Below are 14725 nucleotides of genomic sequence, written 5' to 3' on the forward strand. Positions count from 1 at the left end.
TGTGAATGAGTATATGAATGTTTCCCAGTGATGGGTTGCAACTGGAAGGGCATCCACTGCGTATAACACATGCTGGATAAGTTGGCAGTTCATTCCGCTGTGGCGATCCCCAGATTAATAAAGGGACTAAGCCAAAAAGAAAATGAATGAATGAATGAACCTTTGAATATAGACTCATTGTGAGGGTTGAGCTTGTTAAAAGGATAGTTCAACAAATAATGTAAATGCCCTCATTTTTATCTCGGTTTACTCACTAAATTTTCATTTGGTTCTGAACTTTAATGAACAAAAAACAAGTGTGCTTCACACAGGAATCAAGTTTGAGACCTATGATGTAGCATGTGTATAACTGTGATTGACATAATGATGCACAACATTTGAGACACTGCTCATTGCAGAGCCACTTGGGCTCCAATGAGGGGGAGCTTGAGCTCCAAGTCCTCCCCCTATAAGCTTTTTTAATGCATACATCCACCCCACCCCTAACCCCAACCCCCAGTGAAATCACTTGTAGAAGAAGTGCAAGGGAAGAGGAGCTGGAGCTCAAGCCCCCCCTTGCTGGAGCTCAGCTCTGCCCAAGTGGCTCTGCAGTGATTACCACTTGCAATATATTGAGACTATACTGTAAAGCAGGGGTCACCAACATGGTAGCCTGCGAGGATCACATGTGTTGCCCGCTGGCCTGTTTTAAAAATAGCTCACCGTAGCGCCACTTACCAGTAAGCTTCATCTAATATAGAAGTAATCATTTAAAAATGTAAATATTTGCAGAAATATATAAAAATAAAGTGTTGCACATTAATACATTAAATACAGGGCATTTCCTACCCTGTTAAATCATTGTTGGTAACTTTTGTGAGAATCATTAACATGATCAGTGTCTTCACATGGATAAATATCTTTAATTATTACCAAAAACATAAAGTATAATTAAAAGTAAATTGAGCAAATTTGTTATTTGAGAAGTGTTTATCAAACTGGTAGCCCTCCACATTAATCGGTACCCAAGAAGCAGCTCTCAGTTTCATAAAGGTTGGTGACCCCTGCTTTAAAGCAAGATTCTTTATTGATAACTTGCTGTTTAGCTGCACTCATCGAAAGTATGACTAAGGCAGTGAAACATTGTAGATTTGTATACACTAATGTCAAAAGTTTGGGGTCAGTAGGATTTTGAAATGTTTTCAAATAAGCTTCTCCTGCTCTGCTCACCAAGACTGCATTTATTTAATCAAAAATACAGTACATATTGTAAAATTTTGACATGTTATTGCACTTTAAAATAACTTTTCAAAAGTAGTTTTTAATTTAATTTAATCATTTATTACAGTGATTTTAATGATAAATTATCTGCTTCATTACACTTTAGTCACATGATCCTTCAGAAATCAGTCTTACATTAATTATTATTATTATCATTATCATCATTATTAATATTATTATTATTATTATTTATGGTAATAATAGTAATAAAAGCAATAATGACTGGACTAGGCGTCGTGGTGGCGCAGTAGGTAGTGCTGTCGCCTCACAGCAAGAAGGTCGCTGGTTCTAAGCCAAAAAAAAAAAGATTGAATGAATGACTGGACTAATAATTTCATTTGAAACTACATACAATACGTAATAAATAAATATTTAATTAGTAAGTTATTAGCCATTTAACAATTTCTTTTACATTTAATAAATGCCACCTTGATGAACGGTATCATTTCATTAAAAATATTAAATAAAAGTAATAATAAAAATATATATTAATTTTGCCTCAAACTTTTTAAGGTAGTGTACATTATTGTGAGCAGTCCTTACAGGTTAAAAAGCAAGCATAAAGTGTATAAAGGATGGTAGAGCTGTGGTGGAAAGTAATACAAAAAATACTTGTGTGTTTGCAACATATTGTTGAAACTGGAAACAAGCTGTTAAAAAATAACTATATTTAAAGGCAATACATTCATTCATTCATTTTCTTGTCGGCTTAGTCCCTTTATTAATTCGGGGTCGCCACAGCGGAATGAACCGCCAACTTATCCAGCAAGTTTTTACGCAGCGGATGCCCTTGCAGCCGCAACCCATCTCTGGGAAACATCCACACACGCACTCATACACTACGGACAATTCAGCCTGCCCAATTCACCTGTATAAAGGCAATACAGTCCTTGTTTAAATATTCTTCTTGTGATGATTAGCTAAATTTTGTGTGTATTGTGTTTGATGTTTAGCTAAATTTTAATGTTTAGCTGATGTTTAGCTAACCCTTGCCTGCTGTTGGGGATGTTTTCATCCACTCGGGGGTGATTTTGAGTCCCTGGTTTTGCAAATGGATTGATTTTTAATGACAAACTTTATTTTGTCCTCAAATAATGCCTTTATAACAGCATAACAGTTATGTTATAACAGTCAATGGGGCAAAAACAGCCACCAGCATAACAAAAGGGTAGTCGATTTGAACAATACACAAGGGTTGATGTTGCTAACTTGTCTGGTGAACTGTGATTTTTCTTCAGTAGTCCTTGTAGGTGAAAGAAACAGCATTTCTTTTAAAAAAAATAAACATTTAGTGACTTTATTAATGTATGTTCTTAACAGTATCTATGAGATTCACCTTCCAACCCTTTTCCTCCACTACCACACACTCAGTCAACCCTGTCCGTATGAGTTTAGATGCTCAGGTATAGTGAGATACAGCACATCATGCTTCATATAAGGCAGAAGACAATTCTTTGGTGATTGGTTCATGTTTTCTGCGCGTCCGGTTGGGTCTCCTGACAGCAACAGCAAGCCGGATGTTGATTCTCCAGGCTTTGGCAACTCTGACAGCTGAAAATGTCTCTCCTCTGCAAGTCATTTCTTTTCGTTTCTCACCTCTTATTCCACCTGACGAATCCCATCACAGCTCAGACCCTCTGCGTCCTCCCACACAGCCAGATCCTTCAGCGAAAGAAAAAAAAGAGAGGAGAAAAAACCCCCACACAATTATCAGCAATGCTGGGGTTTCGCTTTTTGACAATTCTCCTCATTCCCGAGAGGAAATCCTTTCCACAAACAAAGAACATGTCATGATATCTTAAAATAAATGTGACGACAGCCCATAATTGTATAATGTTTTGGAAAAGTTTGAAAACTTGGCTTGAGTCTGACTTATTTGTTACAGTCTTTCTTTTGTTTCTTCATAAAATCACAATGGTAATATGCTTTAGGTTGCAGCTTTGTTTGTTTGTGGGCTTTTGAAGCAGCTTTGAATGACTTTGCAGTCTGATCTTATTTACAGAAAGAGCAGGAGTATTCAGAAGAACAGTCGGCACTAGTGAACAAAGCCTACAGGACTCTGCAGAAACCTCTGAGTCGCGCCGTCTACATGGTAATTATTTGTTTTGTAAATATTTAATATGTGTATCCCAAAAATATTTATACTGCTAAGTAGCCCTGTCACAATAATCAAAATGTGGACTTATCGCACAACACATGGACATGACCTCAATTATTTTTGGTGATGCAATATACAATTGAAGTCAGAACTATTAGCCCCCCTGAATTTTTAGCCCCATGTTAATTTTTTCCCCCCAATTTTCTATTTGCCGGAGAGAAGATTTCTAATCATAATAGTTTTAATAACCTATTTCTAATAAGATATTTATTTTATCTTTGCGATGATGACAGTAAATAATATTTTACTAGATTTTTTTCAAGACACTTCTAGACAGCTTAAAGTGACATTTAAAGGCTTAACTGGGTCAATAAGGTGAACTAGGCAGGTTAGGGTAATTAGGCAAGTTATTGTATAACGATGGTTTGTTCTGTAGACTATTGAAAAAATATTGCTTAACAGGGCTAATAAATTTGACCTTAAAATGTTTTTAAAAAACTAAAAACTGCTTTTATTCTAGCCGAAATAAAACAAAGAAAATCTAAATGTTAAAAAACTAAATAAAACTAACAACAGTCACTAAAAAGCCCACTTAAATAAAATAATGATCATAATAAATTAATAATTATTTTCAAGATTAAACACTAATTCTGTGGTGGAATATCTGACCTTTTGCTGTTTTTAAAAGAACCTGTGAGAATTACGATTAAACATAATAATCATAATCCTAAACATAAAATGTTTTCATTATCTTTTTGTTTGTCAAATAAGTTTCATTGAAGTAAATTATTACTTTTATTCATTCCATTTGTATGGTTTTGGGTTAAGTGTTTGTTCAAATGATTGTTTTATTTTTATAACTAGGGGGTTTTATAACTAAGGGGTTTGCACAAAGTTTACTGTAAGCTGTGCAGAAATTAGGCCTAAACTTAGTTTTAGTCAAACAAAACTGGATGTGTTCTGTCAAATTAAAATTACTAAAACTAAAAGTAAATATATAAAAACTAAATAAAATGTGTCAACTAAACTTAAAGAACAAAACCTAACTCTAAAAACTTTAAAACGAAACTGAAATGTAATGTACACTGTAAAAAATATTTGTGAATTTTTCCTATTTTGTGATTCATGTTTATACTGTATATATAAATATATATTTCTGTTTAACGGAGAGAAGCTTTTTTTCAACACTTTTCTAAACGATACAGTTTTAATAACTCATCTCTAATCACTGATTTATTTTATCTTTGCCATGATGACAGTAAATAATATTCGACTAGATATTTTTCAAGACACTTTTATACAGCTTAAAGTGACATTTAAATGCTTAACTGGGTCAATAAGGTGAACTAGGCAGGTTAGGGTAATTAGGCAAGTTATTGTATAACGATGGTTTGTTCTGTAGACTATTGAAAAAATATTGCTTAACAGGGCTAATAAATTTGACCTTAAAATGATTTTTAAAAAACAAAAAAACTGCTTTTATTCTAGCTGAAATAAAACAAAGAAAATCTAAATGTTAAAAAAACTAAATGAAACTAACAACAGTCACTAAAAAGCCCACTGAAATAAAATAATGATTATAATAAATGAATAATTGTTTTCAAGATTAAACACTAATTCTGTGGTGGAATATCTGACCTTTTGCTGTTTTTAGAAGAACCTGTGAGAATTATGATTAAACATAATAATCATAATCCTAAACATAAAATGTTTTCATTATCTTTTTGTTTGTCAAATAAGTTTCATTGAAGTAAATTATTACTTTTATTCATTCCATTTGTATGGTTTTGGGTTAAGTGTTTGTTCAAATGATTGTTTTATTTTTATAACTAGGGGGTTTTATAACTAAGGGGTTTGCACAAAGTTTACTGTAAGCTGTGCAGAAATTAGGCCTAAACTTAGTTTTAGTCAAACAAAACTGGATGTGTTCTGTCAAATTAAAATTACTAAAACTAAAAGTAAATATATAAAAACTAAATAAAATGTGTCAACTAAACTTAAAGAACAAAACCTAACTCTAAAAACTTTAAAACGAAACTGAAATGTAATGTACACTGTAAAAAATATTTGTGAATTTTTCATATTTTGTGATTCATGTTTATACTGTATATATAAATATATATTTCTGTTTAACGGAGAGAAGCTTTTTTTCAACACTTTTCTAAACGATACAGTTTTAATAACTCATCTCTAATCACTGATTTATTTTATCTTTGCCATGATGACAGTAAATAATATTCGACTAGATATTTTTCAAGACACTTTTATACAGCTTAAAGTGACATTTAAATGCTTAACTGGGTCAATAAGGTGAACTAGGCAGGTTAGGGTAATTAGGCAAGTTATTGTATAACGATGGTTTGTTCTGTAGACTATTGAAAAAATATTGCTTAACAGGGCTAATAAATTTGACCTTAAAATGATTTTTAAAAAACAAAAAAACTGCTTTTATTCTAGCTGAAATAAAACAAAGAAAATCTAAATGTTAAAAAAACTAAATGAAACTAACAACAGTCACTAAAAAGCCCACTGAAATAAAATAATGATTATAATAAATGAATAATTGTTTTCAAGATTAAACACTAATTCTGTGGTGGAATATCTGACCTTTTGCTGTTTTTAGAAGAACCTGTGAGAATTATGATTAAACATAATAATCATAATCCTAAACATAAAATGTTTTCATTATCTTTTTGTTTGTCAAATAAGTTTCATTGAAGTAAATTATTGCTTTTATTCATTCCATTTGTATGGTTTTGGGTTAAGTGTTTGTTCAAATGATTGTTTTATTTTTATAACTAGGGGGTTTTATAACTAAGGGGTTTGCACAAAGTTTACTGTAAGCTGTGCAGAAATTAGGCCTAAACTTAGTTTTAGTCAAACAAAACTGGATGTGTTCTGTCAAATTAAAATTACTAAAACTAAAAGTAAATATATAAAAACTAAATAAAATGTGTCAACTGAACTTAAAGAACAAAACCTAACTCTAAAAACTTTAAAACGAAACTGAAATGTAATGTACACTGTAAAAAATATTTGTGAATTTTTCATATTTTGCGATTCATGTTTATATATATATTTCTGTGTAACGGAGAGAAGCTTTTAATATATAGTTTTAATAACTCATCTCTAATCACTGATTTATTTTATCTTTGCCATGATGAAAGTAAATAATATTCGACTAGATATTTTTCAAGACACTTCCATACAGCTTAAAGTGACATTTAAATGCTTAACTGGGTCAATAAGGTGAACTAGGCAGGTTAGGGTAATTAGGCAAGTTATTGTATAACGATGGTTTGTTCTGTAGACTATTGAAAAAATATTGCTTAACAGGGCTAATAAATTTGACCTTAAAATGATTTTTAAAAAACAAAAAAACTGCTTTTATTCTAGCTGAAATAAAACAAAGAAAATCTAAATGTTAAAAAAACTGAATGAAACTAACAACAGTCACTAAAAAGCCCACTGAAGCTTTTAATATATAGTTTTAATAACTCATCTCTAATCACTGATTTTTTTTATCTTTGCCATGATGACAGTAAATAATATTCTACTAGATATTTTTCAAGACACTTCTATACAGCTTAAAGTGACATTTAAAAGCTTAACTAGGGTAGTTAGGTCAACTAGGCAGGTTAGGGTAATTAGGCAAGTTATTGTATAAAGACGGTTTGTTCTGTAGACTTTCGAAAAACAAATTATTTTAAAGGGACTAATAATTTTGTCCTTAAAGTAATAAAAAAATTAAACACTGCTTTTATTAAGGTCGAAATAAAATAAATAAGACTTCTTCCAGAAGAAAAAAATATTACCAGACTTGCTGTGAAAATCTCCTTGCTCTGTTAAACATCATTAGGGGAATAAATAAAAAAGAAAAAAAAAAATCAAAGGGGGCTAATAATTTTGACTTCAACTGTATGCTTGTGATTCGTTATGCAATGCACAGAAAAAGACTTGATCACGTCAGTCGATCTAAATTAATAAACTCTTACCAAACAGAGCTGTTCAAATCATCTGGTAAAATCATGTTTATATTACACTATATATTGCAGCAAAGCTAAATATCGCAATGTCGTATTTTTCCAATATGTTGCAGCCCTAGTTTTTACCCTCTGTAACCTGCCTGTTCTTCTCCAGCTGGAGCTGCGAGGGGTTTTGCTGGAGGAAGGAACGGATGCCACGGCAGACCCCGCATTACTCCTGGAGGTGATGGAGATCAACGAGAGCCTCGCCGAGACGCGGAGCCAAGACGAGGTCAGCGCCATCGGCCGGTCGGTGCAAGGTGTGTAGGCCAGAGAGAAAAGCTCCATCCGGAAGTGATTGTTGAAATATTGCTCTTCGCCCACTCCCGTCGCTGGCAGCTTGTTTATCTAACCCCAGATTCATTCCATCCGAAAGTTCAAGGCTCTGCAGGCTTTATGTTTGTGTTTTCACTTCGAGCATTTCTGCTGTTTATACACTCTGTTTTACTTTCTTTCACCAGAGAAACTCAAAGACTTGACTGAACGGATGAATTCGTCCCTGAACAGAGGTATTTTTTTTTCTCTCTTTCTTCTCATGACCTCTCAAATTCCACTGAAATTCTGGGCTAAGGCCGGTCGCACGCACATTTCCGTGGTGCGCGAGTGGAAAATGTGTGTTTTTGTGTTTTCCTCACGAGCCTCTTTTCACAGGGGATCTGCTGGCCGCCAAAATGCTCCTAAACAAAATGAAGTACTTCACGAATATCCAGGAGAAGGTAAAAGACAGAATCACACAGGGTTGCTGAGGGAAAACTGTTTACAGTTTGCTATTGTAATCCATCTGAAAGAGTTCACAGAGTTTTATCTTGTTGTAATATTTATTGTTAATAGTGTTGGTTTATTGTTTGTATTTAAATAAAGTACTTTTATTTTAATCCTACGTCAAAAGCAATGCTTTATTGGAGTTGGCTGAGTGAGTGTTTTGCATCTGCATAATGTAGGGTTGGGCATCTAAGCTATAATGCCGATCCGATACGCATCTCGATACAAAGAATACAATCCGATATATTAGCAATACATTTGTGACATATTGCGATGCAACACGATACGATTCACACCCATATCACGATACAATGCGATATTTTAGCACTAACTAATTAGATCAAGTTTATGAGATGATGTGAAAGAGGATGCTGTGCCATTGAATGAGTTTGATTATTTATAAACCAAGCAAAACCAAGACTTTTTTTTACAAACTGGCTTTTCTCTCAGAGCCAGAGTGTCAGTTTACAGTAGAGGGCCATTTTAGAACCTATAGCACATATTATTTAAGTATTTTCAAGATAAACAGAATGTAAAAGTGCAATATATATTAAAAATATATATATATTTGCACTCTTTCAACATAAAGGTTTACCATTGCACAACAAGAATTGTGATTTAACTTTTCAACTATGAAAACAAGTTTTACAAAGATATTTTGCCACTGATTATTCAAAACTTAAGGTTGTGAACTAGCAGTGTTATGCTGCTTTGAAACATCACTGTCACTGTAAACAACAGGCTAATAAAAATATAACAAACCAGCAATCTTCTTGCTGTGAGGTGGTCAAACTACCCACTGTGCCACCGTGACACCCATTATTTTTATCATTATTATTATTAATATTATTATTATTATTATAATTAAATAAAAATTAACAGGAGGAGGTGTTTAAAACCTTTGTTCTCTGTGACACTAGGCTGAATATCTTTGCAGATGAACAATGCAATAGCATTCATTATTGGCGTAGAGCGCACAAAACTGTTGCGCACGGAAAAAAAACTTGCAATGCTTTTCTCACCACTTTTGGAGCTGGTTGAAGCAGTGCGAAAGCCGGGGATGCAGAAACACTGGAAGATGCTTTCACAACAACACTGTGGCGCTGCTTCAAGTGAGATTTCAGATTAGTCATACTGCCCGCGTATTTTACAGATGCGCGGCACATTTTGCAAATTGCATCTGTCCTGTCATGTCGTCCATCCTTAAATCCATAATGTTGCCATACTTTAGATTTAAAACTCAGTGAGGAATAAAATGTTTGTTTTGCTTCTCGCGCTTTCTGAGGGCGCCCCACTAGCTTCATCCGCACACCTGATACACTGAATTGTAGTGTACACATCCGCAAATCCGTTGCTAAGGCTTACTTTATGTAGGTCGATTAAATTATGCGCCAAAAACAGATTGACAACACTTGTTAATAAATAAAAAATACATTCTATATTAAAAATATAAGCTGTATCTCGGAAAAATCGATGCATCTCGCAAAAACCGATGCATCTCGATTTGCTTCCAAAATTTCATTCGTCCTCTGCTGCTCAACCGATGCACTCGCATCGTGCACGCGCATGGCCGCGTATCGATACATATCGATGAATCTTCCCATCCCTAGCATAATGCATTATCAAGAAGGCATTGCTAAGTAGTAGTTAGGATGTTCTTTAGGTCTTCATAAAACTGGGATAAATGCCGTATTCTGATAATAGTATGTATGTATATGTAATATGTCCCTGAAAAAATGCTATTTTATAAGCTTTTTTTTGTAAAGGTCATATTAAATATACAGGTAATAGATATTTTGAGATTGCTGGCTCTCACATTAAGTGAAGTTTCACAAACTAATTTCGAGAGGAGCACGTGATATGATTGACTGCAGCTGGCCACTCATCTACACTCATTAGCTAGCCAATCAGATTGATCCAAAGTCACCATAAGTAGCCTACTCAGAACTACTCCCTAATCTTCGTTTTTCAGCAGAAACCCCCCATCCATCCCTTCTTCTCCTTTCCTCCTTTACCAGGGGAGCTCTCGAGAACCACCTGATCTCGTACTCCCCTCACATGCTCCATAGACCAGGCGGGAGCCCTGGGCTCAACTATCTTCGAGCTCAGGGTTCTCTCCCGTAACAGCATGTCAAACCTGCTAACTTGCTAACAGTTGTCAAACAGTATCTTAGTGTGAACTCTTGAAAACATCTACTTCTGTCAAAAATGTAGGTGTAATCTTTGACTCCTCGCTCTCCTTTCAGTCTCACATTAAATCTGTTATTAAATCTGCATTCTTTCATTTGTCGTATTGGGTCCCTTCATCAGTAGCAAGGGCGTCTATGCATTTGTCTCGTCACGCATTGACTGCTGTAATGTATCATTGGTCTGCCTGGCAGCCTCATCTCCAGATTACAATATATTCAAAACTCTGAGGTTAGATTACTTACTCAAACCAAACGTTCTGCTCATATAACCCCAATCTTGTATGACCTCCATTGGCTCCCAGTTGCATACCTCATTAGATCAGTTAGTGGTATTGCACCCAAACTTTTAAACTCTCTACCACGTTTACTCCGTTCTGTTAATAATATCTCAGAATTTAAATGTTTACTCAAAACTCACTTTTCTGAATGCTTAACTTCTGATTTGATAAACTGATCATTTTGTTTGATCAACTTGTTCTCCTAGGTCTTGTTTCTTTATTTCCAGTTTGTTATATTTGACTTCCTGTATGGTTGGGAACGTACTGTTGTCTCTACTTGATTACTGTTTCTTTCAATGTCTGCTTGTACTATCTCTTTTTGTTACATTCTTTGTAAAGTGTCCTTGAGCTCTGGAAAGGTGCTATATAAATAACATTTGTTATTATTTTTCTGAGCGACATGGTGGCTCAGTCGTTAGCAATGTTGCCTAGCAGCAAACAGGTCGCTGATTCGAGTTTCTGCTGGGCCAGTTGGCGTTTCTGTATGGAGTTTGCATGTTCTCCCCGTGTTGGCTTGGGTTTCCTCTTGGTGCTCCTGTTTCCTCCACAGTCCAAAGACATGGGCTATTGGTAAATTGGGTTAACTAAGTTGGCAGTAGTGTATGTGTGTGAATCTGAGTGTATATGGGTGTTTCCCTGTACTGGGTTGCAGCTGGAAGGCCATCACCTGTGTAAAGCATATGCTGGAATAGTTGGCAGTTCATTCCGCTGTGGTGACTCTTGATAAACAAAGCACTAAGCCAAAGGAAAATTAATGTATTATTATATTTTTCTGATTTAATTAACCCTTATTTCCGATTCACACAGGGCTTCAGCGTCAAAGCTTGACCGAGAGTGTGTCTGAAGTCATCATAGCAGCGTCAGCCAATAAAATTAGTCAGCAATCGACTACTGTCTGAGCTGGTGTATTTGCATACAGCGATCTGATTGGCTGACGCTTTCTCCTGCGCTTGAAAAGTTGAGAAAGTCCCAACTTCTGCTGTGAGCAACGCCACTGTAGTGGTGCCGATGGATCCACAATGCAGCTCGGCTACGCCTGACGTCACCTATTCAAAATGAATGGGAAGCGCTGACGCCCCATGTGAATGCCTCACTTCACAATGAGCTTGTATTTGTTAATGTATTTACTGACATAAAAAACTTTGAACATTACATTTATTACAGTATTTATTCATCTTTCTTAAAATTAGTTAAAGTTAAAACAATGCATTAACTAATATTAGCAATTTAAATTTTAATAACGCATTAGTAAATGTTGAACTATGATTGACACTGTAAATGCTATGAAGTGTGATTGGACAAACAACCCATAAAGGCAACACAAATGCTTTCAGATATTGCATATACTGCTATAACGATAGGGATTATTTTTCAATGTAGTACCCAGCCCTAGTGTTTTGGTTGGTTTTCCACTGGATAGGACTTTCAAAGCATTCCACAATACCCTGACATGATTCAGACAAAACATTAACATTATCAAGCATTTCTGTTTCTGTTAAGTGACCAGATTTTTGTCTAAGCCACAGGTGTCAAACTTAGTTCCAAAAGGGCCGAAGCCTTGCACAGTTTAGTTCCAACCCTAATTAAACACACCTGATCAAACTAATTGAGTCCTTTAGGCTTGTTTGAAACGTACAGGTAAGTGTGTTGGAGCAGGGTTGGAACTAAACTGTGCAGGGCTTCGGCCCTCCAGGAATTGAGTTTGACACCCCTGGTCTAAGCAAAGGCAGACCTTACTGTCCTAATGAAATTATTAAAAATCAAGGCATGATCATATTTTATTTGGGTAAAAAAAGCATTATTACATGCAAATTAAATGCAAAAATTATTACTTGAACAGTTTTGGAGTATCATTCATATCTATGTCAACGTATGATTATTTTATTTTGGCTGATACAAATTATTGGGCTAAATATGTACACTAGCTGGCAAAAGTCTTCTCATCGATTTCAGTTGTAGAGCAACAAATAATAACTTGACTTCTAGTTGATCATTTGGAAAAGTAGCAGAAGGTCAATTTGTTTTATTATTTTTAATTATTATTTTTTTACGATGAATCATTATACAAAACTTATTGGAATGCTTCTGTGTCAAGCTGTGATTGGCTGATGCCCTGCTTATTTAGGTCTGGCCTATTAGGAGAACAGACAAAACGGGAAACTTGCCACATGATGAAACTCCACAGATATGAAACAAAAGTGTGCAAGACATGGAGATTGGTTTAGCTCAATCCCCGCTTGAATCTTTAATGCCACTGCTACTAGACGCGCAATCTCAACGGTGCTCTTTGTGATAAATGCGACTTATTTCTTTGTGATGTGCTTTGATTCATTAAAGTGTAATTGGAGCTGGATTTGCTTTAGATGATGCCATTACTTTGGACACACGTTCTGGCATCAGTGTGTTATTAGATAACGCTTCATCGCTGTTTCTTTATTGCACCAGTTTGTACAGTCGCTTATGGTGCGGTAAGAATTAAATTACATCATAACACACTTATCGATCGAGGATTTATGAGCGCGTGTGTTTATGTGAAAGGGTCCAGGTGTGTGTGCTGGATGTGAAAAATGCCTGTTTCCAGCTGTAGGGGGAAGCATGTCACTTCTGAAAAACCTCATGATGGCTGTAAAATGAATGTGCTTATGAAATGCGTGCCCTTATGCAGGCATATTCCTCTTGTGATGAAGAGGATCACTTGAGCAGATTTTAAATTACTGTGTTCTGACTCTTTGATTTAAATATGAATGGAATGCATGATTTTTGAGTTACTTTAAGATGGAAAGGCACTTCCCAAATCATGGGTTTTGTGCTTTTTACTCTTTATATGCCAGTGATTAGACTAATGTGACCCTGGAGCACAAAAGCATGTCTTATGTTGCATGGGTAATTTTTTTTCTTGGGTAAAATTAATTGTACAATTCAACATTGTAAAAAAAAAAATGGCCTTCACATTTCCTTCACGCTCTCCCGACACAAATTAAGTTAATTAATTGTTGAGTGGATTAAATATAAATTAATTAAGCTGTCCCTTTAAAAACCTCAAGAATTGTGTTGATTCAGCTCATTGATTCAGCTCATTTTGTGTGGTTTGAACAAGTAGCAAAAATAATTTTTTGAGAGATTTCTTTATGGCAAAAATTATGGAGCTAATAATATGCCAAAACAATCTGAATTTGATTTGTGTTAATTTGAATTGTTGATAATTGTAATTTAATAAATCTGAATTTTTATATGCAGCTAAAGTTGTTTTAAATTGGAAGTTTCACAATTTGATTTTGAATTTTGTAACTTCAGTATTGAACACCTGACATTTAAAACAACTGAGTTTTTCAAGGCTGATTTTTTTTATTTTTATTTTTTATAGACGTATTCTTAATTTTTTTTATGTTCTGAGTTCCTAGACTGTAATTCCTAATCCAGTTTGTAAAAAAAAAAAAAAAAAACAGTTTCAAGTTTTTAAGATGAAGAAATTCAGAACATCAAGTTCAATATCCTACAATTCAAAACCAGAAATTCAGATCAATAATTCAAATTAACACAATTCGAATTCAGATTGTTTTGGCATATTTTTAGCTCCATAAAAAAATCATTAGAATATTAAGTAAACACTGACATTATAAAGATGAACACATTTAGCAAATTTAGTTCAAACTCAGTCTAATATTATATTCAAACCAATAGAAAGCTTATATATTATTTTTTAAATAAATGTATTTTTATTTCCTATGGACATGTCTTTTTTATCTTGATTAGAAGGTGTAAATAGTGTACAATCGATGTAAGAGTTGTTCATCCGGAAAAACAAAAATGAACCAATCAGTTTAGAGAACCAGACAGAATTTATATATATATATATATATATATATATATATATATATATATATATATATATATATATATATATATATATATATATATATACATACATACATACATACATACGCACACACAAGCACACACACTGTATATATAAGCAATTTCACACGAGTTCCATAGTGATATGGCTGTATATCAGCACTGATGGAGGACATGCGTTGGCACAAGGCTGCAGGCCAAGTGCCTTCGTGTCCCACCAGTGACCATGTTCATCCATATCGCACAGCTACGGGTGTG

The 14725-nt window shown here is 34.4% G+C and overlaps 1 protein-coding gene and 1 long non-coding RNA gene across 4 annotated transcripts in view; one reads left to right on the forward strand and one right to left on the reverse strand.

Annotated features, from left to right (window-relative positions):
- Positions 1-8263, forward strand: part of hscb (HscB mitochondrial iron-sulfur cluster cochaperone) — a 10699-nt gene extending 2436 nt beyond the window's left edge. The window contains 4 exon segments of one of the 2 annotated variants that reach the window (NM_001128398.2): positions 3263-3352; positions 7499-7643; positions 7845-7892; positions 8035-8263. In NM_001128398.2, the coding sequence (NP_001121870.2) occupies positions 3263-3352; positions 7499-7643; positions 7845-7892; positions 8035-8129 (378 nt within the window). In that variant the 3' untranslated portion in view covers positions 8130-8263. 2 annotated transcript variants of the gene reach the window in all.
- On the reverse strand, positions 2192-7499 carry LOC147843866 (uncharacterized). Of its 2 annotated transcripts, none has more exons than XR_015490924.1 (3): positions 6916-7499; positions 4973-6539; positions 2192-4002 (listed from the first exon to the last, which is right to left on the reverse strand). It is a non-coding gene; the product is annotated as an uncharacterized LOC147843866 (long non-coding RNA). The 2 variants fall into 2 exon arrangements; XR_015490925.1 differs by having other exon boundaries at positions 2792-3720; positions 4660-6539; positions 6916-7220.
- Positions 8264-14725: the final 6462 nt, after the last annotated feature.

The sequence above is a fragment of the Danio rerio genome, chromosome 5 (assembly GCF_052040795.2).
Source record: "Danio rerio strain M-AB ecotype USA chromosome 5, GRCz13ab, whole genome shotgun sequence".
NCBI classification, from domain to species: Eukaryota; Metazoa; Chordata; class Actinopteri; order Cypriniformes; family Danionidae; genus Danio; species Danio rerio.